Genomic DNA, 27,838 nt, shown 5'->3' on the forward strand with positions numbered 1-27,838 from the left:
ATAGTATTTTTCATTTAACCAGGCTAGATAATCAACAGGCAACTTTGGGGGCACGAAGCTCCCCTTCTCGTGAGTGTGAAGGAGGAACAAGACTTTTGAAGACTAAACACAAATTACTACTGTAACTGGGATTCTAATCACGCATGTGCTAATAAGGCTGTTCCCTAAAGAGTATTGGTACCTGTCTAGAAGGCACAAGGTTAATATGAGAAAAGGTTTGTTATATGCCAAGGAGGAAGTCTGAGGTATATTTTATTCTGTGGAATACCAAGTGGCTAGCAGGATGGGCAAAAAATGGTCATATTTCATTCCACCCCTAGCATGGTACGCTTGGCTGACTTGCGAGCTGCATTTCCCCAGCTGCTCTTAGGCATCCCTAAGATCTCACTCCTTCACCAGCATATCCAGGTGTCCAACTCCGCGTATCCCTGCCAGAGGCGAGGCCTGCTGCCCCCGCGTCCGAGGGCTCTGCTGATGGCCGTGACACGTCTTTTACAATAAACACGGACACAAGGCTGTAGAAGCTGTGGGTTCTTCACTCCTTAGGGCTCTTTGCCTGCAGTCCGGCAAAGCGCAAGCACTGCACCCGTGGAGCCAAGCCAGACTTCGCAGGGAAAGGTGCCCAGGGACGAGCTGATTAAACCTAATTTTAAACGCTCTTGTTTTATTTTCCCGCTCAAATTCAGAGCCCCGGACCCTGGCCGCCCGACGCCTGGAGCGCGGCGGGGCCGGCACCGCCCAGAGCCGGGCGGAGGCAGGGCCGCGGCTTCAGCGCTTCCGCCCGGCCGGGGCGGGCCCGGCTGCGTCCGCCCGCCTTCCCGGATCCCGACATGGCGGAGTACTCCTGCGTCAAATCCACCAAGCTCGTCCTCAAAGGGTCCAAAGAGAAGAGGTGAGGAGCGGGCTGCCCACCGCGCCGCCCCTGCCCCGCGCTGCGGCAGCCGCAGCGGCCGGCACCCGCGCGGGGCCGGTGTCGGAGGCTGGGCAGGGATGAGGCAGGGATGAGGCCGGCCCGGCCCTTCCCTTCCCTCCGGCCGGGAACAGCCCGGGCTCGCCGGCGGGGCAGGGGCCGGGCTGGCAGCCGCTGGCTCCCGGCCGGGGTCAGGGACCCGCTCCCGCAGGGCCCGGGCGTGAGGCCGTGCGGGACAAGGGCTGGGTCGGCGGCTCGTCCTCACCTCTGCATCTCCCCTTGCAGCAAGAAAAAGCACAAGGAAAAGAAAAGGAAAAGGGAAGAGGATGCGGCAGAGCAGCTGGATATTGTTGGTGAGCTGCTTTCCAGGATTTACCTGACAGTGTGGAAACTGGAGGGGATGTGGCAGAAGCTAAAGAGGTCGCCTCAGGACATTGTAAAGCATATAACCCCTGCAGAGATACATAACTATTTCTCACAACATATTATTTGTACCTTGGGATCTTCCTAGATTCCAAACGGAACTTGTGACACCGATGGGATGGATTCAGATTTTTATAAGTAATTAAAAAAAAAGGAAGTGTTACTGTCTTAATGAGGTAGGAAATATTTATAAGACAGTACCCAAGGAGAAAATTTTACTGTTCAAAAAATGTAAAAGTCACAATTCTAAGTTGTGCACTTGGGAAGGGCTACCTTTAACTCTGGTAAAATTCTGTAGGAGTCAACTGTTCAAACCCGGGTTGATTTGAACAACTGAGGTCTAAGGATTACAACTCACATATATAACAGCAAGATGAAATAGTATCTCTGTTTCTCTTACGCCGGAGAATCTAATAAATGAGTACGACCCCAAAACTTCAGGAGAAAGATCCAAAGGGAAAAAATATTTTTCTTGTGACATGTATCTTTGCTGCATCAGCCAAATGAATCAGCTTGGTCTGTAGACTAACACAAAGAAGGGATAAAGCACTGGAGCTTGTAACTAGGGATGACAGCAGGTAGAAGAACAGGAGTTCCTGAAGCAGCAGCAGCAGCAACACCATTAGATTGGCTCTGACCTATAAATAATGCACAAAGATTGTGAGATAGCTATAGCAATTTTATCTTTTGAATTTAAAATATCAGAGAATACACAAATATTATTTCTTGAGCAACTATAATCAGAAATTGTGATTACTCTAATAAACTATCATGGTTTTGTATTACAGGAAACTGGTGGGCTGTCAGTAATTTTGGTGAAATTACAGGAACTATAGCTATAGAAATGGATAAAGGAGCTTATATCCATGCCCTCGACAATGGCTTGTTTACACTTGGAGCACCACACAAAGGTTTGTTCCAGGAAATTTGAAAATAATAGAGTTGTAATAATGAAGTGCCTAAAAGCATAGAACTAGCATCACTTCAAGGCAAGCAGTGCTAAAACCAGTTTACTACAAAAAATGCAATAATTCTAGCCGAAGCATGCAGATGACTTAAACCAAATGCAGTACTGATGCCAATCAGTTTCACTCATCTAGTTTCATGCTGGCTTATGTGTACAATAAATTGAACTGCACTGGAGATGATTACCTGTTAAAGGCCAATACCACTTGCTGGATAAAAAGCAGTATAATTTTTATTAAAACCTATAAAATGTTTATGGCATCACTTGAAGAGTGAAATTCAAGGTAGATGAATTTTAATGCTTTTTACTGCATCCTTGTCTTAATATACTTGTTTAGTCACTGCACAGGAGGACTACTAATGTGCTGGGATAATTAACTTGTTCGTTTAATTTGAGAGCCATGACTCTGAGATGGGCTGTTCCAGAACCTGACAGTGTGTGTGTTTCATCTCCAGAGTAAGATCAGAGCAGCAATGGCCATATTCTTCTCCTTCAGTTTTGAGGGATGGAGAAGCTAGTGTCTTTTAGGATACTGAGTTGAGTTACCATAGCTGAACCATAATGCATTCTGTTATGAAAGAAGTAATATTACAAGGGGATTAAGGTTTTCAAAGCCACCAGAAGTATTACAAAATGTTCTCAATAATAATTTTTTTTTTAATGAAGGTCATCTTTATTTTGTGTCTTGTTTTAAGCACTGTAAATATATGAATATATGTACATAAACGAGCACCTGCATTGCTTTTTTAAAAGTGAATGCTCAAAAATGAATTTTTAATGAAATAAACACTTTTCATAGTATTTAGAAATGGTCAATGTTTAATTCTTTTTGATACTGCAGTATTAATAGGCTAATATATTTTGTACTTATACTTCATACTTAACTAATGGAAAATCCATTCCTCAGGTGATGAAGGCCCTAGTCCTCCTGAGCAGTTTACAGCAGTAAAGTTGTCTGATACAAGGTAATTAACGTTTCAAGTTTTGTTACTTGTTATCTTTGGATTTTTGTGAGAGGGCATTTTAATACTCTTTTGAAATACATGGTCTACTACTTAAAGTGTCTGTGATGTGTTAGATATTGTGAATTGCATGAATCAAAAACACTCATTTTCACATACTTTCTCTTTGAGGATTGCTCTCAAGTCTGGTTATGGCAAATATCTTGGTATAAATTCAGACGGACTTGTTGTTGGACGTTCCGATGCAATAGGATCAAGAGAGCAGTGGGAGCCTGTTTTCCAAGATGTAAGCTGTTTGGGATAGTTTATTTGATGTTGCTAGTGTTCCACTATATTTTGAATTAATCTATGTGGATGGTTTTTTGTCTATGAAATAAAAGCCTTTTGCAATCTCATATTGTAACTTATGATTTTCCAACTGCAATGCATTTACTGTAATTGAAAGTTTTTTAAATGCTTCAATAGCTGCATGTTGGCAGCTATAAACATCTTAAAAATGAAGGAGTCAGCAAGTCTGCTGGATAGCTATTGAAGTATCCATACATAAAAGAATTAAACCCATTTACAGAGACTTTTGGTGTATTGTAGAAGATAAATGTTACATATCAAGGATTATATACAATCTCATTATAATTCCAATGTGTGATATTGTTTCTGCAGAAGAAAATGGCATTACTAGCAGCAAACAGCCGTTTTATTAGATGTAATGAAGAGGGGGACATAGAAGCCAAAAGCAAAACTGCAGGGGAAGAAGAAATGATAAAGGTAATCTATAACTTCTACAATTAATACAGGATTGGTAGGAATACTCAAACAAACAGGTGTCTGTGTACTGTGATTTTCTGTTAATACAGTTATAATTCTTCCTATAAGTTGTCAAGTGATCTGGCCACAAGAAAGGTAAATTAGTTCCAAGGCTGCATAAATTCTCAGTACTTCCTATAGAGAGGTAAGAAGATACTTTACCACTCAGGAGGACAAAAAAAAGTCTATGTGATCTTCCAGGTAGTTCTAAACAGCTTGGGACAAAAGAGAGGAGTTTTGGCCAAATCAGGGACAGAAAAGGGTTTACCAGAATGATTCAGAATGGAAGATCTTATAAGAGAATTTAAGAAGACTATCTTGACTTTATCTGAACATGGAAAATACATGAGTCTCTCCAAGTAGAGACAGGTGTTTTAACCAGTCAGAACAATAGTATTTCAAAGTCAACCTCTGAATTGTCCCTGCCAAAATTAAGAAATGTAGTAGTGCTCCTTTGAGATGAAGGCAGTTATGTCTTACTGTAGTATCAAGGATTGTACTTTACATTTCCCATATTTCATGCAGCTCTTACTTTTGCAGTTGTCTCTGGTTAACCAGTTTGAAAACTGTGAACCTGAAAAGTCACTGTAACTCTCATTCTGTTGTGAAGGGTATGTAGTCATCTTTAACCTGTAACTTACGGGTTTTAAAATACAAGTGTTTTCTATTGTGTTTTGTTGTTTTTTCTTTTTTCTTTCAATTATTAGATTCGTAGTTGTGCTGAAAGAGAAGCTAAGAAGAAAGATGAAGTTCCACAGGAAGACAAAGGAAACGTTAAACAGTGTGAAATCAATTACGTGTATGTACTTTAGAGCTGGTAGCAGGTTCAAGTACCTTTTTTTGTTTCTAAATGGGACCGTCTTTGGTGGAAGGGCCCAACCCCCACGAAGCCTTTCACTCACTTCTCATTAACAGGTCAGGGGAAGAAAACAGGATGAGAAGGCTCCTTGGTTGAGATAAAGGAGAGATGATGTTCCAGATACTGTCCCTGGGATAACTGTGAAAAATTAGTTACATTTGTTTCCTTTTAAATGGGTGTAGATACTGAGAGACAAAAATTAAAAACACCATCTTTCCTTCTCCCATCTCCCAAGCTCAACTTCTCTCCTGACTCTTCTACCTCCTCCTTCAGGTCAGATGGGCTATAGGTCAATACACAGTGGGTTTTTTCAAGCATTCCCTTCCTCTCCCATGTTTCCCCTGCTCTGATATGGTCTTATTCATGGGCTGGAAGGTACTATTTGATACAGTGCCTAAAGCATCTCCTTCCTCTCCTCTGTGCTTGATGTTCACACTGCCATTTTGCACTTTTGAGGTTTTTTTTTTTACCCTTCTCTGCCTATGTGGCATTTTGCCTTATCCTAAATATGTTTTCTTAGGAGTGCCACCAGCTTTGCTGGTAGATTTGGCTGTGTCCTGTAGTGGATGTCTTCAGAGACAGCTCTGTCCAGCACAGGGCAGAGAGAAAACCCTTGCAGCTTCCCTACAGTCAGCACCTTGCACCTACCTCCAGTACACTTTTGCTCCCTGATTTCTTATGCTAGTAGTTGAAGAAGGGATTCTTTAGAATTTGTAACCACTTCATGCTAGTCACATAGGGGCTCATTCCTACTTAGACTGCCAAAAAAATAAAACCCGAATAGTTTTCACCTATTGAAGCCTTAGTGCAACTTTAGTACTGGGATGGTTTTCTGGATTTTATTAGGTCAGTTATCTGCTGCTTTAATAGCAGCTAAGATTCTTTCCACAGCTGTTCTGTTGGAAAACAAAATTTTAAAAAAGTTTCACTGTTTTTCTGATTTTCTTCCCCCTTACAGGAAGAAATTCCAAAGTTTTCAAGACAAAAAGCTTAAAATAAGCCAAGAAGATACAAAAGCCCTTAGAAAAGCCAGGAAAGAAGGCACTTTTCATGAAATGCTACTTGACAGGTACTTCAAAGTGCTGGAAATAATGTATTGATTAAAAAACTACTGGGAGATGCAATTACAGTAAAACCTGGGGTACAAAAGAGGGCTAGATTTCAGGGAGACAGGCTCCTGAGCATTTTTCCACTGGTGAGTATTGTGCCTGACTCCTGGGGGGCCACCTTTTATTTTTTTATTTTTTTTATCTAGATTTTTCCCTTCTTTACCTGAAGTTTATAGTTTTGAATTTACATGTAAATTAGTTCTTTTGGAAATCTTTAACTAGGTTGTTCAATTTGTTTAGTATGGAGTTGTTGAGGGATTAATCTTTTTAATCATGAAAACTGAGCTAATTTTTAACATTTTTTCAATACCTATGGTACTAAAACATTTTGGAAGGCAAAAGTTGCATTTTAAAGAGAAATAGTGTCTATTAAGGACCTTCTTCATGTTATTTAGTGTGAATTTTTTTTCCCTGAGCTGAGACTAAGGAAACTGTCTTGAATTTTTAAAACCTTTTATGTCAGTATATAGTATAGATATTTTCATTAATTCAATGAGTGGATTCAGAAAACTATTCTGGTAATTGCAAGTGATGTGAGAACACTCCTGGGCTCTCCTAGGTGGTCAACTTCAGATCACACTGAATCTGAATTCCATTCCTGAAAGGAGACAAAATGCAATTATGATGATTTGAAGGGAATGTCAAGGTTAGCTTTAGACACTGCAGTTCTGTCTCCTTAGGAAAACAAAGTTAATTAACAAATCCAAAGTGTTGCTAGGCCTTTATATATACTTTGAACGAAAGTTTAAGAAAAATTGCTTTCAATGCATTCTTTACACTTTGAGGCAGATAAAACACCCAGGTGTAATTGTATTTGGTCTTAATTTAAATCTTATTTCATCCACTCTTCCCATACAGGAGAGCTAAAGTGAAAGCAGATAGATACTGCAAGTGACACCCAGCTGGTCCATTTTCTTCTGCAACTTCGATGGCAGCAGCAAATTGAAAAAGAGTAAAATATTTTATAATTGTTTTTTATTTAAGGCATTTTTAAAGTATCTTCAGAATTGTATTAAAATTTTCTCAAATATTAATAACCCAGTTATAAAATCTTGTTAACTGTATCACTTGTGAATACTTGGCTTGTATTGAGGGAATGACTCCAACAAAAATTAAAGGTATATCAATTAACAGTGGTAAGCTATTTGCCATGTAACTTAAGCCCTGGGACACAGGGCTGATTTAGTCCAGAGGGAAAGCTCCCTGGCTTTTAGCTGCCTTTAGGACAAAATCTAGAAATAAATAGATGATTGTTGGCAAATGCTCCTGGCCAGAGTGAGGAATTCTTGGATAAAAATGCATAGCTGTGAGGTGTGCTATAGAAGAGAAGGAGGAAAAAAATGTTATTAATTTTTCTCCAAAGGTCCTTAGTTCGGTCTAGGACTGGGGATTAGGGCTCATTAACTAGTTGTAGGTACCATATCCCTCCCCAGAAATGTAAGTGAATGATGTACAACAAACCATTGGAATATCACAGTCCTGGAAGTGGCTTGCTGCCAAAACCACTCTCAGAAACACAGAGAAAAAGACAGCACTGCGAGGAGCAGGCTGCAGGCCAGAGTAACTATTTATTGGAAGTTCACTGCAGGTGTCATTGATCCACAGTCACTGTGAATCTTAAATACATCTGAAGTGAATGGTGGAAGTAGATTGATATTACAGCATCTGTTTTTCTTTTAGGAATATATTGTTTGAATAAAAACTTGCCTGGTAGAACCCACAAAAATGATTACTCAAACACAGATACACCTAGAAGCAGAAATATATGCTCTGGTGGGGAAGGGTGCTGAAAGGACTGCTGAGCAGCAGAATAAGAGCCTGAGGATTACCCCTGAAAGGGAATTGCCCATTTCATATTAGTGTAAATAGGAGATTACAGTGTGGTGCAAGTAGCTATAGGTGACAGTAAGAGAAAAGTGGAACTGAGAGGCGTGTTTGTCAGAGAGGGGTGAGTTAGTGGAGTAAAAAGTAATGGTAGAGCACATGAAATGACACTGTCCCAAGTAGGAGAGGAAGTACTAGAACTGGCAAGGGACTGGCAGTCTTGCAGAGAATAAGGGTATTTTAGTAGCAATGGGGTTTCCCTGTATGTTGGGAATAATGATACGCTAGAGTCTTGAGAAAATGTGTTCTGAGATAGCACAGAAACAGGGATCTGAGGAATTTGCAGGAAATCTAGTCCCAAGAAAATTAAACCAAAGGTATAATAAAACAGTGAATATTGGTGTGTGTATTTAACTGTTGCTATGAGTAATCTTTCTGGATGTTTCCCCAATGGAGGTGTTCATGGAGTCATCTTGAAGACACTACATCCTGACAGTAGTGTTAGCACAAGGGCCTTTAATTGAACTGAAACAGAGAAAAAAGGGGGAAGTAATTTGGGCAGCCTCTGCTTGGGGGAGAAGGAATAGATCTGGAGAGTGGTAATACAGTACTGGATAGATGAGTATGCGAGAGCAGAAGGGTGGACATAAGTGCTAAATATCAGTGAGACCAGCTGGTAAGTGTGCATCTTAAGATGCATTTTTCTTCCTAGATTTTTGAAAACTGACAGAAGAAACCTAGACTAAACGGAGGGCCTAATGTGCTGGTGTGGACCCTGAAGGCAAGGCATAGTGATAGGAACACAGCAGAATAGCCATAGTCAGAGAAGGTGACTGGTGCTGGTGTTTCTAAACCAGAATCACAAAAAGGCCTCAAAAAAGTACACTGTGTAATGTGACAATGGCATCATTTTGTCTTCAGAGCGTTTGGAAAGAGTTTTTAATTTTTCAAAGTCATTGTTTATTTTCTCCTGTTAAAAATGTACTAAAGATGGTAAAGCATCTAGACAAAGATAATAGTCTCTAACAGCTGTCTGCCCCAGATATAAAAGATGAGCAAAAGGGGTTGCAGATGTTCAGAAAATAACAGGACCAACTTAATTAGACTCTTTTTTCCCATAGCCCATAATAGTATATTCAGATATCTGGAACTAAAGGCAGGATTATTGTTTTACATGTATTTGTTTTCAACTGAAAATATTTTCCAGACCCTATGGAAACTGCCTGATCTCCTGTTTTTAAAGAACACTCCCACAAAAATCTCAAGGTTTATCCTGTTACACTGTAATTTTCCTGAGTTTCTAAATCCACAAATTGGTTCTGTATCTTCTTTCAGCAGTGCTTAATATTTTTCTGCCTTTGTCTCTAAAGCTCTGTGCAATTGCCAGCTCTGTTCTGAGCTGGCTCCTTCCTACACTGTTGCATACTGTCCTCCCAAGGCTTTCCCACACTACAGTACATTCTCTGTCCTTTCCTGTTTCTTAATTTTTGCAGTTCCATGCAGCTTTCCAATCAACCTTCTGCCAAGGACTTCCCTTCTTTTTCTTGCCACCCCCGCTTAGTTTTGTAAGACAGTTAATTGCACAGGCAATTAAGTTATGATGTAAAGGCTGCATCACTTATTTCCTGTGTGCCTAAAAGCACATGACATGTCTTAGGCACTGCACAGAGCACATGAGACAAAAACACAGGCGTCCTGGGACATTTTGAGTACTTTGAGTACTTTCTCATGGTTCTTTCACCAACTGTTGCCGATGTTCACGCTCATCAAGCATTCATTTGCTCACACTAAAATGATAATGCTCATGCTAAAATGACAGTGTGCGCCTAATTTGGCTGCTGGTTTGTACATGATCTTACAACAGCCTTGTCTAGTGGAAGGTGGCCATAGCAGGGGCTTGGAACTAGATGATCTTTAAGGTCCTTTCCAACTCAAACCATTAGAACTCAAACCATTCTCCAATTCTATGAAATAGATACCATTTAAATAATAATTAGAAGGCAGGGTGCACATACACTGATGTATCTCATACCCTGTTGTCATGGGGTACCTTTCCTTACCACTGATGCTCAAAAGATAGGCTGGAAATAAATCCCCATAGCTTGATGTCTGTAGAGCAGGTATTTGTTCATTGCAGCACTGGTGGTGAGGGGGATGTCTCCACCTGACTCACCCACCTTTGTCAGGTGCTGTGGTATATTTACACAGTAAGTATTGCTTGGTTTTACTGTGTCACTACAACATCATCACATAGGTGCCAGAACTAGTTTACATAGTATGATCCCATGGTTGTTAGATACTTCTTTTGCACTGCACTTATGCCTCCCCAGTTCAGGATCATCGGGGGTCTTTGATGAAGGCTTGTGAGGTCATCTTCATATCTGAACTTTTCTACTTTGTCTTCGGAGCATGGTCTGTCTGGTCCCAACCAGTCTAAATTCTTTATTTTGTGGCTAATTTGCTTTATATTTGCCAATTTCTCATTAGACTATACTTCTCTATCTCTAAAGTCATCCTCCTGGTGGGTTTTTTCTTTTTTTTTCCTATTCAGCATTAAGCAACTAGTTAACCATATACTTGCCATTATATTGTATAGAAAAATATTTGTTATAGGTTACATAGCTATAAAAGGCTATGATTCAGGTTATATTTATATCAGGTTATATGCCTCTATTGGGTATATTGGTATCATATCATTCAAGCTATATAAACACCTTGTAACTTTGACCTAAATTATATAGGCATCACCACACAGCCTGCCTGAAGTCTCCGTCGGACACAGAGTAATTAAAAATCTCAGTACTGCCAAAGTGAAAACTGGTGCCACGGGTTTTCTCTCAGGGTTACCAGAGAGAGGCGATTTTATTTCGGACTCTCCTGTGCGGAAGTTGCCTTTTGTGGAAGCCAGAATTCCACCGCAGTTTTGTAGAACAGAATGAGCTGCTGGCCTTTCCCGTGGCCGCACGGGCGGTGCCGAGCCGAGCCGAGCCGTGCCGGCGCTCCCGCCCCCGGCGGGCGGGGCGCTGTCATGTGGCCGCCGCTCCGGGAAGCGCCGCTCCGAGCGCAGCCGGGCAGGACCATGGCGGGCCGGGGCCGGGCGCTGCTCGTCCTGCCGCTGCTCGTCCTGGCGCTGCCCGCCTGGGCGCCGGACCCGGTGAGCCTGGCGGGGAGCGGGCAGGGGCGAGCGGGGCCGGCGGGAGCGGATCGCCCTGGGGCTGGCGGGGGGATGCGGCCGCCGCCGCCCTTCCCGACGCGGGAGGCCGGGCGAGGCTGTGAAGCCACGCGTGTGGATGCGCGGCCGCGCCTCGCTGCCCCCACGGGCTCCCCAGCTCGGGCAGGGCTCCTGTGGCGAGCGGCGCGGCGGCGGGAGGGGCTGTGCCGCGCCGGTGCTGTACAAGTCCTTGCTCGCTGCTGCACTGGATTTCGTGCGCCTCTGCAATGTCGGTGTTGCCTTGTCACACCGCAGTAGCGATTTCCAGAAGCAAAGTTGAGAGGGGCTTGCTAAAGAAGCGCGTGGTTCTGAATCTGCTGAGTGTGTTTGCTGTAGTTCACCTGTGGCGAGGAGCGTAGAGCAGGTGGACTTGGTGGGTCGTTTCTAGCTCTTTCGGCTGTTTGGGTTTCTTTAACTGAATAAGTGAAGTATTTAACTTTTGGTGGAATTGGGAAGCAGGGAAGGCGCGGGTAGTCGTTGGGAGCAGGCTGCCTTCCATCTCCTGGGCATGTAAACGGGTGCTTTTGCTTCCTGGTGTATTCCTGAAGCAGCGAAATATTCTTTCATGTCTTCAAGTTCCTTAAATTAATTCGTCCTCTATGAAGAGGACAGATTTTAAATATCTCTAGACTTCAAAATATTTTTTTTGCACTCCATTTTTAAATATTTTAGGAACATACTACCTCTTTTATTTTTTATTCTTTTGTTTGCTCCAAGTCTTTTATTTCTTTTTTTTTCTTTTTTTTTTTTTTTCTTTTTTGGCAAATTACATTGATTTTGGGAAAATTCGTATGGGTTTTGTGAAAGGGAAGAGATGCAGGAAATGACTGTGGACATCCAGATAGCCAGTGTTCCCTTAGCATCTTTCCTACACAGAATCGGGCTTTTCTTTTTCCCCTCTCTTCTCTCAGGCCTACCCTACAGGCCAAGAGCAGCTTCCTAACAATATAAGCTATCTCCAGCTTAAAACTCCTTTAGAATTTTAGCCAAAAATGTCCTAAGTGTGGAGTAGTAGGAGAAAGTGCTAGCTGTCAGCAAAGTAGTAGCATTAGAGCTTGATTTGCATTTGATTTCACTTGGTACATCTTGCACAATATCCTCTGTATATCCAGGTTGCAGGTTGTGCTACTGTGCAGCCAGCTATTAGGCTTGAATATTTTATTTTTGTTTGAGATGCAGGGATGCATCATGTGCTGAAGAATTCTTCCTATGTGCCACTGGATTCATCTCATTAACAAAGATTACACAAGATAAATACCTTGAATTAAATCTTAGAGGTGCAGACTGTCCATCCCTTTAGATTTCATTGAGGCCCCCTCAACCATAATGCTTTTTTTGTCCAAACTGCGATTTAAGTTGTCTTGTCACTGTTTCTTCAGTATTGTAAAAGTACTCTTAACTCTTAACAGAGTACTCTTAACCTCTATGTCCAGAAAGGTGAACAGCATTGGGACTCCTGCAGCACATTAGTGTTGCATTGGAATCATTCCATCAGGGAAGAGGAGCAGAGAGAAAAATGTGTTAGATCACAGAGTTCATAGACCAAAAGATGTTGAATATAACAGATTGACTGAAAATATGGAATTATATTTAATAGCTCAAAGAGGTAATTTTCTATTCGTTTTTACATAGGGAGGTGAAAAATATACATAAATATTAAGGAGGGATACTATCGATGGTCTACCTCAAAAATAAAGAAAGTGCTGGTATTCTTTAGACTGGACAAGCTACATTCAGTCTATTTCATATTAATGAAATCAGGCTAGATCTCAAAATATTTACTCAGCAGTCATTAAACCACACATTAATATTCCGTACTGCAGTTAATAATAACTGTTACTACTTGATTTTTTTTTTTACAGTTCACCCAATTCGTCTCAATAGCTTGCTAGTTATTTGGTTTCTGTTCCACTTTTTTTTTATACAATCAGTCAAAATATAAATCTTCTGTGCTACTTCCACTTTTTATTTCCATCTTTCCCCATACCATGTTCTACTTGTCCTCCACTGTGTTATCTTCCTGTTAGTGTTTCGATCCTGTGCTGCCACACGTCTGCTTTTGTGTCGTGACATAGATCTCAATTTGAAAGTTGGCAGTATATAAGACAATCAAGATATACAACCTACTGGTAACAGTAGATTTTAAAAGGCAAAACAAAGGGAGCATTAAAGCACCATTCAATAATAGCTGTATTGCTCTTAGGGGGTTTATTTAATGCATGTATGAGAAGCACATTTATAGTGGTAACCTGCTGTTTGGGTCCAGCTTCCGATGGCTTATTCTAGGGGACGACCTCTGGCTTGTCACATTAGAAACTGCAGGTGATTCTGCCATGCTGGAAGGATATTCCTGCTTTTCTTAGACAGCATTTACTGTTCTTCCACTGTCAAGCCTCTGCAGAGAGAACTCCACTGACCACAGGAATAACTTCATAGCTGCTTATTTTACTCTGGATATAAAAAGTGCTTGATGGTTTTTCTGCTGCTGCCAGAAAATTCTTTAGGTGTCTTTTTTTAACCTTCTCATAAAGTTCTGCAGTTAATATTTAGCTGGTTGCAAAAGATAACAATTTTTTTGTTCCTTGTTAGAATTTGGTGTAAAAAAACCAAAACAGCAAAACACCCGACTTCTGGTTTTATTTACATCTTTTTAAGTTGCTGCCTGTGTGCCAGGGGAAGCTGTACATGGAGCTGTTGCAAGTCACTTGGTTTGTTCTCAGTGGAGAAGAGACTGCAGGGAGAGAGACCTCATTGCAGTCTACAGCTCCTCACAAGGGGAAACACAAGGCAGGCACTGATCTCTTCTTGTTGCTAATATATAATAGGACCTGAGGGAAGGGCCTTGAGGCTGTGTCAAGGGAGGTTTAAACGGGATATTAGGGAAAGGTTTTTCACTGAGGGTGGTGGGGCACTGGCTGTCAGAGATCAAGCTGCATTTGGACATGTTCTCAGGCGTAGGTGTGTCTCGGACTTGTCTGGTGCAGGGCCAGGAGTTGGACTTGATGATCTTTGTACCTTCTCTAACTCAGGATATTCTGTGATTCTTTGATGTAGTAGTTAACCTAAAGAAATAGTTAATAGTCTTTAATTTCTTCAGATAGCTCAGTTTTGAAAGATGTACTGGCTTCTTTACCTTGCTTTATACTTAGGTTAGAAATCTAAAAATACCACATGTAAGGAGGAAACATTTTCTTTGTTCTCTCTCCCTTTAACTGTTGATTTCTTCACCTTTTTTGTGGCTTAGGCTGCAAAGCACTGGGAAGATAAAAATAGCTGCAGATACAGGATTAAAATCTCAGGGGTAGGTGCCAGGAGTGACATAACGTTTAGCACCTTTAGCTTAAAATCCTCTGAAATCAGTTTTGCACAGGTGCCACTGTTTCCTCTGTGAGCATGGGCTCTGCTGACACAGAAACGGAATTTTCGTTCACTTTGGATAACTTCTTTGTTAGAAGCTTTATCTGTCAGGAAACATATTTTGATGGAGGTATTTCCTGAAGGTCCAAATCTGTACATCCACTGCAGTAGGATATATATGTAATGTGATAGATTTTAGTATTGCAGGATGGAAAATTGCACAAGACAGTTGCATCAATACTGTTAAGCATTTGTCTGGCTTTGCACAAAACCTCTGACTTTTGTTGCCTAATTAGTCATCTGATATCTCTCCTACCCTCCTTGTTTTGACTTTCTCACTTTGGAAATTAAATGGCCTTTTGTGTTTGACATTGTGTTCCAGCTGTGCAAAGGCTATAACTGCACTGCAGTGAAATCTAGGAAACACTAAGCTGCTGGTCCTATACCTTCACCGCATGTATTGGAAAACTGAAATTCATCTCATTCTTTCTATCACCAACTGGAAATACTAGAAAGAAATAACATTACAACACACAGAAATCAATCCAAATTTAGAATTGCTGTTTGCAGTTGTAACACATTAGGCCAGTATTTAAAGTCTGTGGCATTGTGTAAGATATTGTGCTTTCTATATTAATGCATTAAAAACAGATAATGAGATTAGCCCGAAGAGAACATTGACATAAGTTAACTTCTCTGTCCCAGTTACATAGGTGCTGGAGGTGTTGTCACAATTTTCACTGGAACCAGAATGTATTATAAGGACACTCTAGTAATCTAATTAATACAGCCTAATAAATATTGGAAATCAAGGGTGGGGAGGAAGGGAAGTGGTGGAAGGATCACATCATAATTTGTTTGTGTTCTGTCTCCCAAACAGTTGTGCTTTGGGAGCTTTTCTACAGGCTGTTAGAACAGCACACGTACCTTTCCTTTTTCTTAGTGAGATATAATATACTCGGGGTTCACTGAACTTCTCACATGGATTTGGGACCAAATCTGGCCTTCTCTCAACTGGCTTGAAGCACAAATGTGGGTGGCCAGTAGGCATTTCCTTGTATGTCACTGGGTAAAACATAGAATTAAAACTGGCATGTATATGCATATGTTTATATATTTATATGCATGCTTTATGTAATTGATAGAAAAACAACCTCACCTTGAGTACACCTGAAACAGTTCTCAAACTTTCATTTGTAACTAGCCATGCTCCCAGGAATGAAGGTGTATTTTTTAGTTACATTCCTGGATTGCACCCCACATAATGTTTAGCAGCACTTCAGCAGCATTTCTCCACACTGAATCCAAAATCTGCCATATAGCTCATTTGACCAGCTGAGGGATTGCCCAAAGTTCATTATGCTTTCCCTGCCCCAGCTGCACAGTGCAGCTTAACACTAAACATAATTAGGAATGACACTAAAAAATGGGATTATGAATTGGATGAACAGAACAGACTAGTCCATACTGAGATCTAAGGTTCCTGAACTTGTATAAAGAATAAGCTTTTGAAGTGTTCTTCGTTAAATCACACAGAGTAAAAATATATGCAGTTTGTATATTTATCATACGCTTTTGCTTGCCCTGGACTACATTAGACAAGTTGTGTAAAGATATGTCAGCATGGGGAAGTTGCTGCTGGTCCCTCCTCTTCTATTTTCCTCTTTCCAAAGACCCAAGATTTTGAATTAATTGACTAGTCCTAAAGGCTTAATTCAAAAGTAAGTCTACTAGAATAATAGTGTTTTAACAAAGAAGCTAATATATAGTAATATTGCAATGTCTTTGCAGTATGGAGAAGAGTGCAGGAGTAAAATGTACCCTCCTTCAGGACCAACGTAAGTAATCTGATTCAACTTGTCTAGCAAATTACAGAGAAGTTGTGATTTGCAAGTCTGAACAGGGTTTTTTTTCTTGAAACTTGTTCCTGTTGCAGATTTACAAAGTGCTAGTTAGAGGTGGGAAGCACCTATTTTGTCAAATGTTTTTTCGGAGCCTTCTTTAAATTTGATCTCTGGTGTTTATCTCTCAGGTTCAAAGGGAATATACCCACATATGTCATAAATCTTGATTTACCTCCCAGCAAAAGGTGGGATGACTTGATGCGCGACAAAAAGACAGAGGTAAGAAATGCAGAGCTTGCTCCGAAGCTCAGCAGATACAGACTAGCACATAGCCTTTTATTTTGAGAAAAGTTTTAAAAGGAATGCACGTGCTAAAAGTATCTGAAAGGGATAATATGTCCAGTTGACTTTTCTAATATGATTCCAGTCCAAAATAACTGTTTTGATAAATTTTATTTTCTGTTTAACACTTCAAGCTAGCAGCATCAAGTACAGACACTGGTGTTTGGGATGTAGAGGTGTAAAAACCAGTGTGCCATAAACAAGCGTGTGCCATTCCATTTATCAAATCTCTGTAGTTGTGAAGTTGTGCAGAGTGAAGAGGGAGCAATACACTAAAGGAACAGCCTTGGTAAACTGAAGTGAAACTGAGGCAGCAACTTTTCTCTGCACCTCCTTACTTCTCTCAAAACGCTGTATGAGGTGGTGAAATGGCAAGGGAGAAATTAAGAACTTCCTCCTTTCAGGAATGCTGGTTGTACCACTGGTGTTTACATAGCACAAATAATTTTTTTAATATTTGAGCCTATTTCATATTAATTAAAACAGCTGTTCCAAAGATGGCTGAAAATTCAGTAATTTTTAATTTCTCAAGCAAGGCCAGGGCTTTTTGCTATGTCCCTTGACTTTGGCCTTTCCACTCTGAAAGCCAGACAAATTCTAATTGCTTGCTAATATTTATTTTTAAAGTCTCATTTAAACCAGTGGGTGTTGAAAGCTTCAGGTTTCACCTTAAATTGTGAAGAGTTTTGTCTCTTGTGTACTTTGGAGTTGGATCACATGGAGTGAAACTCTTAATTGCGACATTTACATGTTGCAAATCAAAAGCATGTGATTTAGTAAGAAATGTATTGAGTGTTTTTGTCTTCATTAACATCAGTGCTTAAGCAAAGAGCTTGAAATTAACATTCTGAAAGTGCAGAGTATTAAAATGTGTTCAAAGGAGCAGAAGACAAGGACGGCTTTTCTGTAATTTGTTGTTTCTGGTAGAAGGACACATTGGAGTTAGTCAAGAAAGTTACTTGAACAAGGAAGGCTTGAAGGGTGGTTCTAGTGGGGAGCTGGGGGTATTTGTCTCACCAAGAATGTGACATTTAGCACTTTATTTAAATATGTATTTTTCTCAACAGAGTGATTTTTTTCAGAAGTCTGTCAAGGAGTTCTGTTAGTATTTTAGTAATTCTTATGCTTAAGATCTTCCATTCAACAAAAGCCCTTGCTCTTTTTAGCTGAAGACTGTGGTCCAGAATATTAAAGATATAGCAAATACCTTCTTCCCCAGTGGTAAAGTTGTTGACATCGTGGATAACAAAATAGTAAGTATTCTCAGCTTAATTATTTTATTTCTCTATGCTCTGACTATAGAATTAGAATGCTTCTAAATCTGGCAATTAAGAACTTTCAAAGTTATTAACTTACACGTTCTTAATTCCACTTCCAGAACAGAACAAAAATGCTATTTCAAACAGTCACTCTGAAATTTTGCCTTCTTGACTACTTTGAATAACTGAAACAATCAAACGAAAAATGCGCATCTCTTTCTCCTCTAATTTTTCCTAAGATCTTTTCAAGTTTGGATTAGTAACGCTAGACAAATATGTAACAGACTTAGTTACTGAAGGAAAACACTTGACTGAAATTTTTTACCATGTTCTACTTCTTTTAAACAGTACAGTGAAATCAGGTTTTGAAAATTGTAATGAAAATCTGATTACAGGGACTGCTTTGACCAAGCCTCACCTTCAAAATTAATTTGATTCTGATTAAAGTAAGCTTTGGCATGGAACAGGGGAAAGCAGTGTAGGATTAGAGACAGCAAAAGGCCAGATCTCTAGCCCATCTTTAGTTACAGCATATCCCTGTGTGCCTGAGTGGGGTGGACATAAAGGCAGCTATTACAGGTGTCCTTAAACACTGACATTGAGCTCCATTGCAGTTGAGCTTTTAATATATACAAGTCCTACTTCACTTTTCTGCCTGTTGGTGCTAAGACAGACAGTGCTCGTGTCCATTGCTTACGTCAGTGTTTTGATAAGAGCTTTACTTCCCTTAAGTTTATACTTGTCTTCAAAGGACTCTGCAAATATCTTCAAGTTCTACGAGCTGCAGAGAAATTAAACACTCAGTAGTTGAGAGAAAAGTGTGCTTGTTGAGGAGACATTTGTTATAAGTAACAAAATACTGCTAATTTAAATATATGTCATACAAAACTTATTTTTTCAGGCTCATCTGACTGCCACACTTCCTTATCCTTTCAATGAAGAGCTCCAAGGGATTGCAAATTCTTCTGGGATTCCTTTGGGTAACAGTTTCCAAGACTTTATTAATATCCTGGAAAGCTAGGAATGCAGACTCATTTAAAATTAATGTGTTTACCAATATGCAGTTAGTTGTAGACATCTGTTACTTTAACAAATCATAAATTAAGCAGTTAAAGCAATAAATTACATCTCACACTAAACAAAAACAGTGTTTTAGAGGAGCATGGAATAAATCATATTAGCCTTTTATCAGGCTGGGACTTGTCTGTTAGAGCTGTGAGTTCTCACTCCAAGGTTTTGGGAAGTGGAGGTAGTCTCAGATCTTGTGCACCAAAATTTGAGGGAATCATTTATTCTTGTTGGTTTTGCACTCTGCTATGTGTCTGCTGTTGACAAAGAAAGAAGTCAAGGCTCAGTTTCCTGCTGTGCTTTCTTTCCCTTGTGGTCCTTGCCATGTCCTTCTGCCTTCCCTCTGTACCTCCTGCAAAAGAATGCCATTCCAGGTGAGTTCCAGGCACCAAGTTCTTCCAGAACTGAGACAGAGAAGGACCACTGCCTGTTTGCACTGCATCCCTCATACAGGGCCAATCCACCTGCTGTGAGCAGCAACTCTTATGTGGCAGTTGGTACATATAGCAGCTTCCTTCTTTGAAGTGAATTTTATAGTGAATTTTGAAGTTTCCAGAGGGGGAAGTAACAGTGACTATCAGCTTTGTACATGGTTAGGCACAAAGGTCTGATTCTGATCCCTCTATTTGCCTTTTAGGAAGGTCTTGATTTTTTCTGAACCAGTCATTTTAAAGATCAAAAGAGATTTAAATTGCATTTTTTAACAGAAACATTACAGGATACTGAGCTTTGCACTATGCTTTTTTCTAACCATTTTTTTTCTGTTCATGGCAAATTTCAAAATACTGAACTTTATTTCTTTTTTTTCTTCTAGGAGAAATCGTTATTTTTAACATTTTTTATGAAATTTTTACTGTATGTACATCAATAGTGGCAGAAGATAAAACAGGTAATGCAATCCAAAATAATGTTAAGAGTTTTCTTTTATGTAGAAGAGGGTCCACCTCAGTTATGCAAATACAGTCCTCCCCAACTTCAGGCAGTAAGGTCTACTAAAGAGACTAAAAGGTAATAATGCCTAAGGACTGATAATAAAAGGTATTCCTTGGGAAAGGGAATAAGAGTTCGTAAGTGTCTTAGGTTTAAAACAAAGGACAAAAATACTTTCAAAGAGAATTTGGGTTTGGTTTTGTTGGATGGTGAGTTTTTTGTGATTGGTTGGGGTATTTTAATAGGTGGTATTTGTTTTTTTGGGGGAAAGAAACACCATCTACACACCTGAAACTTTCTCAGTGCCATGCAGGATTTTACATCTAGTTTCTAGATATTGCATGTGTATGCTGGTAGAGAAAATGGACAGTCTCTTCTAAGAAAAGAGACTCTTTCATCCTCCTACGTAGTTCTGCAGCCCTTGTCTGCACCTTTTTCAACCTAGGAAGTTTCTAAGTGATTCCCAGAGGGTTTACAAACATCTTGCTTTTAGAGGAAGCTCAAGGTGTTGCCATTGCAGTAAGATAATGTGGAAAGATTAGAGGCTGAGATGGACAGCAGTTTGCAGGATTACTTGATCTCAGTTATGGCAAAACACCTCTGACTAATAAAATACCCATCGTTACATTGTGGTTATGAAAAGGGAAAGTAGAGAATGCTGTTTTCCCTGCCCACTTTCCAGGTATTTTACTGCTTACTCATTTCTTGAGTTTCTAAGCTGAAATTCTTCTATTTCTTTGGAAAATTGTATTAATTATTTATTGTTTCATAGGGAAACTGTACCACGCCAGAAATTTGGATTTTGGACTCTTCCTAGGGTAAGTACTTAAACTTACGACTTTCATTTTTTAAACCCAAAGAAAAAGAAAGCTGAACTTGAAATAGCTACCCACATTCTTTGAGTCTTCTTTGGATGTCCATAAGACTGTGACAAGTAATTCTCCATTGTGTGTTGTGAAAAAGGCTAAAATGAAAAGATCAGAATGTTCTGCTGATCTTATGTCAAACTGCTCCAGGTGCATCAAGAGCAGTTGTGTTTTGCTACTTATTTTTTTCTCAGCTCCAGTTCAAACTGTCTCAAACCAAAAATGTAACCTGATCTCTGAGGCACAGTGTATCTTGTTCTTTACATGATGGGATGAAGCATCAATTTTAATATATGCAGTGAAATGGGGATTGGACTGGGGCTTGGCATTTTAATGATTTCCTCCCCCTCATCCCCCACAGTTATTGTACTCTGCTCCACTAGCATTTCCTATTGATGCTCATTTCCATACAAACTTTGTTGCCTAGCACTCATTAGTTCTCCTTTCATACCCCATGGCATTTGCTTTTATTACCCCAATAAAATGTATTTTGTAACATCACTCTTCCAGATGATGCTCACAATTCCACAATTGGAATTTGAATGCTCATCTTTATTAAAATTCTTACAATATTCTTACATATTAATACATTGCATATTAAAAACTCACATGTTGTCTACTGTGATTCCACCTATCCCTTGGTTTGGCTTGTGTTGGACTTCTCTCACTTGTTAGAAATACTGTGAACATGCTTCCTGAAAATCAAGGAAACTTTCAAAGCTGGTCCCAGAGTCTGGGTTATTTCCAGAGAATTTAACAGTCTGCTAAGTGCAGTTTATCAACCTTTTGCCTACAAACTGCTTGGGCTTATTTTACAAACTAGGATTGGTACTTCCCTTCACATAGAGCAAATCCAGTAGTACGTGGTTTCTTCTCTGCCTTTGAAAAATAAGAATTTGAGGTTTGGTGTCACAAGCAGTACCTGTGGCTGCCTTTGCCAGCGGGTGGAGAACAAAGTTATGTGTTCAAAACAAACTAGCTGTGATGGTGGTGCTATTTAATCCTGATCAATATATATGCTCTTGGTTCAAGTAAAAAATTAGTTCTTTTTACTGCCTGCCTGTGCATTTAGACTGCTTAGTTGTTCCTTGCTGGTGCTGCTCAGGTAACTACAGAGCAGTGATGCTGGCTGACATGAGTAAGATCAGAGAACAGGCATCACACACAGGGATGTCTACATGCTGTGAAGGGAAGCCTTGAAAACTACTGAGAGAGGGAAATTTCAAATGCTGTACTGTCTCCTGCAGGTGGGATGTTAAAAATAATTCCTGGACGTTAACTCGGGAACTGAAGCCTTTAGTGGTACTCCTGGACTTTCAGAGAAACAACAAAACAGTGTTCAAGTCCACAAATTTTGCAGGATACATAGGCATGGTGTCTGGAGTCAAACCAGTAAGTATGGGGATGGGGCCTTGTCAACTGGTTACAAATGCTTCAGACTTTCCTTTAATATTTAAATTTTTCTGGTTTTGTGTTCTACCTTGGGATGTTTTCCAATAAGTGATCTCTGGTGCACAGCACAGCTACTCGAAGACAGTTAAAAGAAAACAATGCTGCACCCTTCCTTGTGAAAGGAGATTGCGTAAACTACATGTTTTCATTTGGAAAGTTCTTAAAAACAGCATTGAATTTCAAATATGAACAGGAGTGAATACAAAGTGCTGAAGTGGTTAGAGTTTCTTGATGGCTAATAGCTAATGCTGTGATCCCAGAGGTGAAACAACACATTGGTGCTATTTAATTCTTTATCCAGTCCTTCTTGGAAAAGGCAGTCCTGCATTTTAAGATTTTTTTGTTGTTGTTGTTGTTGGGTTTTTGTTTAATAGGCGCTTGAAATCTGGGGTTTATATACATCTTAAAAACCAGTAGTACAGAACTATATCAGGATGTCCAACTTACCACAATTTCTCCTTTTCTACATGCTCTATCTTCTATTATAGGTAGTCTTTCTTCTTGTAGAACATTTCTGGGGTAAATCCCTGGATTGTATCCATTTATTTTTGTCTTCTGCTCAAATAAATTGAGAAGACTCTATTCTGAAAATGATTCAGTGTATCTGAATTCAGTTTTTGTCTGAAACATTACTTGGAGAAGACTGAGATTTGAGTTTGAATTGTGTGTTCCAAGTAGCATGGACTCCAGTGTGTGCAGCTGCCATGTCCATGCAAATAACAGCAACATATCAGGGTGTGCTTAGCACTGGGACTTAAAAATCTGCCTTCAAACTAGAACAGTACTCAGAGGTCTGAGGAGAAGGTGACATACATCAGGGAAAGGAAAACTGCTAATTCAGCAATACAACACAGACCAAGAGGAAAAAATGGCCACAGGCTTGAGTTGCTTAGCATAAAAGCATGCCTTGCTGATTATGTGCCATGTCAAAAAACTCATTTCTACTTATTCAAGCCGTAATGAATTAGGTTCTTCTTTACATGAGCTTGATCTTGCAGTCTGCTACTGAAAGGGTAGTACTTGAGTAACAAAGGTTACTCAAAGGTGTAACAAACAAGAAGCTCAGTTGACATCTAAGTTGCAATACTGCCTCTTGTTTATTACTGGTACTCGTGGGCTGGCAATGGCTGAAGGTTGGCTTGTTTAATGCTTTTCAGAACTTGTTCACTCTGACAATGAATGAGCGTTTCAGTCTTGATGGTGGTTATGTGGGTGAGTAATTGCTCATTTCTTTTCATTATTTCTGCACAAGTTTTCCAGACCTTGGGCAAACCAGTTACCTTAATAAACAGGTATACAAATGGTGAAAAGATTGCAGATGAGTGAGATAAAACACAGCTCATTTTAAAACCAGCTGTGAAAGTTAGAATAGCATGAGTGAGCCGTCTGAAAACAAATTATTGTCCTATTTTGCAGGAATCTTCGAATGGTTTCTTGGTAGAAGAGATGGTATGTGGATGGGCTTTCTTACAAGAACAGTATTAGAGAATGCTACAAGGTATTCCCTCTCCCCCTAAATATTATGCTCCTTTAATCTGCTTTGCATTCAACTAGCATGAATACTGTAGATGTATGCTTAATATCCAGTGATATAGACACCTTCCTAGTGGCCTTAACTTTAAATAGTTCTGGATTTGCTAGTTCTCTGGAGCAGGAGGCAAAGCATCACACATGATCCCTCAAATATTTTTTCAAAGATTTCTTTTTTCCGGATGAGCCTGTTGGTAATCTAAATGCATAACAGCATTCTGCATCAAAGCACACCCAACAGGTACTGGTACATTGTAGGAAGTAAGCAGAAGCAAAGCTGTTCTTTGCTGTAAATAAATTCAGTGGAATATGAGACAGTATGTCATTGTTTTACTCATGTTATAAGTGTAGAAAAAGTGCAAAGAGCACCTATAAACAATCATACTTCAAGTTCAAAATAAGACAAGAGGCTTTGTTTAAATGTATTCCTTTATAGTGATCCTGTCTCCTCATGTCCATGAAAGGGGAAGAAAAGCTTAACTACCAAAACTTCCTGTGTCTGTGAAACTTGCTCTTCAGTACTTGAACCATTTATAGCATTTAATAGTCCAACACTGTCTTACCCACAGTTACCAGGATGCAAAAGACAGACTGGCAAAAACAAGACTGCTGGCTCCAGCTTACTTTATTCTGGGTGGAAAAAATTCTGGAGAAGGGTGTGTGATAACTCGGTCCAGGACAGCTGCTCTGGATATCTGGGAGTGAGTATGCTTGACCTGACACCTGACTCAGTCTTCCAGAAGAGGACAGGTTCCACCAATAATTGTTTGCTCTGTTTCTTGTGTCTTCTGTTGTACAAGAACTCGCTTCTTTACCATCATTGAAAAGTACCACAGCAAGCCTAAAAAAAATAATGCATCTGTATATAGTATATGCTGTATATATGTACTTATTATGTACTTAGAGAAGCAAAACACAAACTTAGACCTCTTTTCCAGCCTTGATATCAAGAAGGGCACTTGGTATGTGTTAGAAACCAACTATGATCGCTGGAAGCCTCCACTGGTGCTGGATAATCGTAGAGGACCTGCAATGAAATGCTTGAACCAGACAACACAAGAGGTAAAGATCCTCCAAATACCAAATATCCTGGTCTGAAACTCCCAAGTTGCAGTGCTGACCTGACACAGCCAGGAACATTCAGGTTATTTTCAAACACAGCTGTAATGACACAAGTGGCTGATGATTTTGTGATAACTTATCTATGCTTCTGGGTTATAAGAAGCTGGCTCTTTATGTGGGGGAGGTTTGTAGGTTTTTTGTTTATTCATTAGTTGAATTGTTTGGGATTTTTTTGGGTATTGTTTTGGGTTTTTTGGTTTGGGTTTTGGTGGTGGTTTTAGGGGCAATTGGGTTTTCAGGATTATTTTTGGATTGGTTTGGTTTGTTGAGGGCTTCTGTTTGTTTGGTTGTTTGTTTTGCATTTTCTTTTCATCTAGGTGGGTTTCCTGAAAGTATTTTCAGCAGCTGCATGTGCAGGAGGGTACACTCAGAGATACTCTGAGAAAGGCTTGTGGTGTCTTCAGTAGTTTGACCAGTGAAATTCAAACACGTACTCTTGGGCAGCTAACACACTTAAGTGTGCCATGCTCTACTAAGATCTGGTCAGGTCAAAGTTTTACAGCCCACATTCTTCTGATACCAAAGTGTTATGGGTATCTTGTACTCTTAAAGCTGTATCTTGTTATTAAAGTGAGGTGTAAAAAAGTTAGTTCTCAGCAGTTACATTAACAGATTAATGCCCTTAATAACAGTAATATTTTCTTTCAGAATCTCTCTCTACCGGCAATTTATGATGTTCTCTCCACAAAGCCTGTCCTCAATAAGGTAATGCTTCTATTTCTGCAGAAAGTTTAGAGTGGGCAGCAGACCACTAACTACTGTACATCTAAGGAGGAGGCTTCAGTGGTACATTCAGGGTTTTTTTAGGTGAAAACAGGAATGTAAAAACAAATTTCACATTACCTTGTATTTAATTTAATGTAATTAATTTTAATGTAATTAATTTAATTAATTTAATTATTGGAGTAGCTATTTTCAAAAGGCCTTACAGCTTTAAAATTCTCAGTAGCCTGAGCCCTTTCCTCATAGCTGGCCCTGGTTTGAGGCAGCAGCTGCTCTGCAGACATCTGCAGCACCCTTCTTTCCAGAATTAATGCATGATCTGTGTCCTTATAATTCACATAAAACAAGTTAATATACCTCATGATTTAGGCATACTACAGGCACATTATTCTTGCAATACAAGAGGTTTTAGTCTGAACTTGAAATTTTGGTGTTTAGGGAAAAAAATCTGAAGGAAATAGTTTTTAAGAGTTTTTGAATGATGAAGTTTAATTCCTGTGTTGAGTGGAGGCAGACAATTCATACTTGCACATTGTTGACTAAAGAAGGTAAATGCTTATTTTAGTACAACTGTTCAGCTATATCAGAGAGTTTTTCACTAATTCCTGTAATGTGGTTTATTTCCTTTTTTCTTCTTCCTCCCCCCTGCCCATTAGCTGACTGTGTGCACAACGCTGATGGAGGTGTATAATGGCCATACAGAGACTTACCTGCGGGAATGCCCAGATCCCTGCAGTCCTTGGTAGCCCTGTACCTCTCCTGTGTTGGAAGCTGCTTGTCCAGACTGGCAGTCCTCCACGAGAAAACGCTTCTGGAAAGAGATTACTCACTCTAACTCCTTTCTTCAGAAATCTAATGGCTCTACAGAAATGGCAAAGCACTTCTAACAATGAAGGACCCTATCTCACAGCAGACTTTCTTGCTTTGTAACCAGCAGTTCTGCTGACAAGAAATGTATCCTCATGAGTGTCTGGTGTGATTTCAGCCATTTCTGCCAAATGAGTTCAGCAGTCAGTTCTAGATCTCTGCAGTCTTGGCAGTATTCTTGGTGTGTTGTTGGTTAGGGGTTTGTTAATTTTTGGTTTTTTGGTTTGGTTTATTTAGATTAAAATCCTTCTAAAGAACACAAGTTATAATGGCACCTACCAACCATCAAAAAGAATTGGGTATAAGAAGACCACCTGGGACAATACAGTTCTGTTATTCTTTCATAAGCACTTAAAATTAATTGCTATTGTTCTGGTATAATATGAGGATATGTCTGATATGCCCTTTTATAAAATAACCTACCAAGTGTCATATTTAGTCACAGAAACAAGGTCTTCGGGAAATATCTGAAGCTAGATCTGAGCCAAGAATGTCTTGCTACTGATCTATAACTCTTTGCTCTTTCTTGGCCTGTTAACAAATGTGGTTTTTTAATACAGGTTTTTCTGTTGTCTCAAAAAAATAATGAGTACTAATACAATAAAGAGAAGATACTTTCTGTGACCAAAAAACACATGTACTGATTTTGTACTTCAGTCTAAGACATCATGCATGTTAGATACCACACAGCATAAACTGCTTTCATTTTCAAATAGACTGTGTCTGAAAAACTGATTTCTTCTGATTTTGTAAACGGTAGTTAAAGCTATTATCATAGTGAGATAATTGGGGTGTTTTAGGAAGATTTTGGTTGGTTGCTTTTTTTGAAAGTGAGGAAAGGAAACCATCAGATACACCATTGTCTGGAATTCAAGTTAAGAAAGAAAGAAAGGTGTTTTAGAGAGTAGTAGCACCCTAATATCCTAGGAAGCAGATAATGTAGAAGGGCAGTAGTTTTATCTGTGTCACTGGCTGCATTGCTGGGACTACAGTTTACAGTTCCAACTCTTGTGTTTTCTAACACACAGAGAGAGGACACTGCAGAGTTATCTTAGGGGCTGGTATGTGTAGTGGTTCCCTTGTAATCTTTCCTTAACCCCCTAGGAACAAGGTGCTATTCATATTCCCATTGCACCAGGAATTAAAAGTTGCCAGGAGCGTAAGGGAAGTGTTTCCTCTCTCTTTGGTGTCTACAGAGAGAGTATTGGATAAGGCATTCCGATTAAAACCTGCAAGTTCATGACATCCAGTCATAATGGGACTCTTGATAGCCAGGACATGAATAACAGTATTAATGTAATGCAGAAGTTGAGAACACAGTGTACTACAGCTTCCTGTTCCAAGCACTGAAGGGTATTCAATTTTTTTTCCCCATAATTAGAAATTTAACACTAAGAAGTCTACAGAAG

General features: G+C 39.7%; 2 protein-coding genes across 3 annotated transcripts; both read left to right on the plus strand.

Annotated features, from left to right (window-relative positions):
• The first annotated feature begins 761 nt into the window (after positions 1-761).
• FRG1 (FSHD region gene 1) lies at positions 762-8,267 on the plus strand. 2 transcript variants are annotated; one of them, XM_015625823.3, is made up of 9 exons: positions 763-892; positions 1,196-1,263; positions 2,122-2,244; positions 3,208-3,265; positions 3,434-3,548; positions 3,923-4,027; positions 4,774-4,865; positions 5,884-5,994; positions 6,893-8,267. In XM_015625823.3, the coding sequence occupies exons 1-9, from the start codon at positions 831-833 to the stop codon at positions 6,927-6,929; spliced, it is 771 nt and encodes a 256-aa protein (XP_015481309.1). In that variant the 5' UTR covers positions 763-830; the 3' UTR covers positions 6,930-8,267. The 2 variants fall into 2 exon arrangements, with proteins under 2 accessions (XP_015481310.1, XP_015481309.1); XM_015625824.2 differs by lacking the exons at positions 5,884-5,994; positions 6,893-8,267 and adding an exon at positions 4,982-5,719 and having other exon boundaries at positions 762-892.
• A 2,620-nt stretch (positions 8,268-10,887) lies between these two features.
• Positions 10,888-27,146, plus strand: ASAH1 (N-acylsphingosine amidohydrolase 1). The gene is made up of 14 exons (XM_015625676.3): positions 10,888-11,012; positions 16,218-16,264; positions 16,459-16,549; positions 17,779-17,865; positions 18,773-18,851; positions 19,754-19,828; positions 20,642-20,687; positions 21,983-22,127; positions 23,345-23,399; positions 23,604-23,685; positions 24,287-24,418; positions 24,656-24,779; positions 25,488-25,544; positions 26,219-27,146. The coding sequence occupies exons 1-14, from the start codon at positions 10,938-10,940 to the stop codon at positions 26,306-26,308; spliced, it is 1,185 nt and encodes a 394-aa protein (XP_015481162.3). The 5' UTR covers positions 10,888-10,937; the 3' UTR covers positions 26,309-27,146.
• The last annotated feature ends 692 nt before the right edge of the window (positions 27,147-27,838 follow it).

The sequence above is a fragment of the Parus major genome, chromosome 4, assembly GCF_001522545.3.
Source record: "Parus major isolate Abel chromosome 4, Parus_major1.1, whole genome shotgun sequence".
Lineage (NCBI taxonomy): Eukaryota > Metazoa > Chordata > Aves > Passeriformes > Paridae > Parus > Parus major.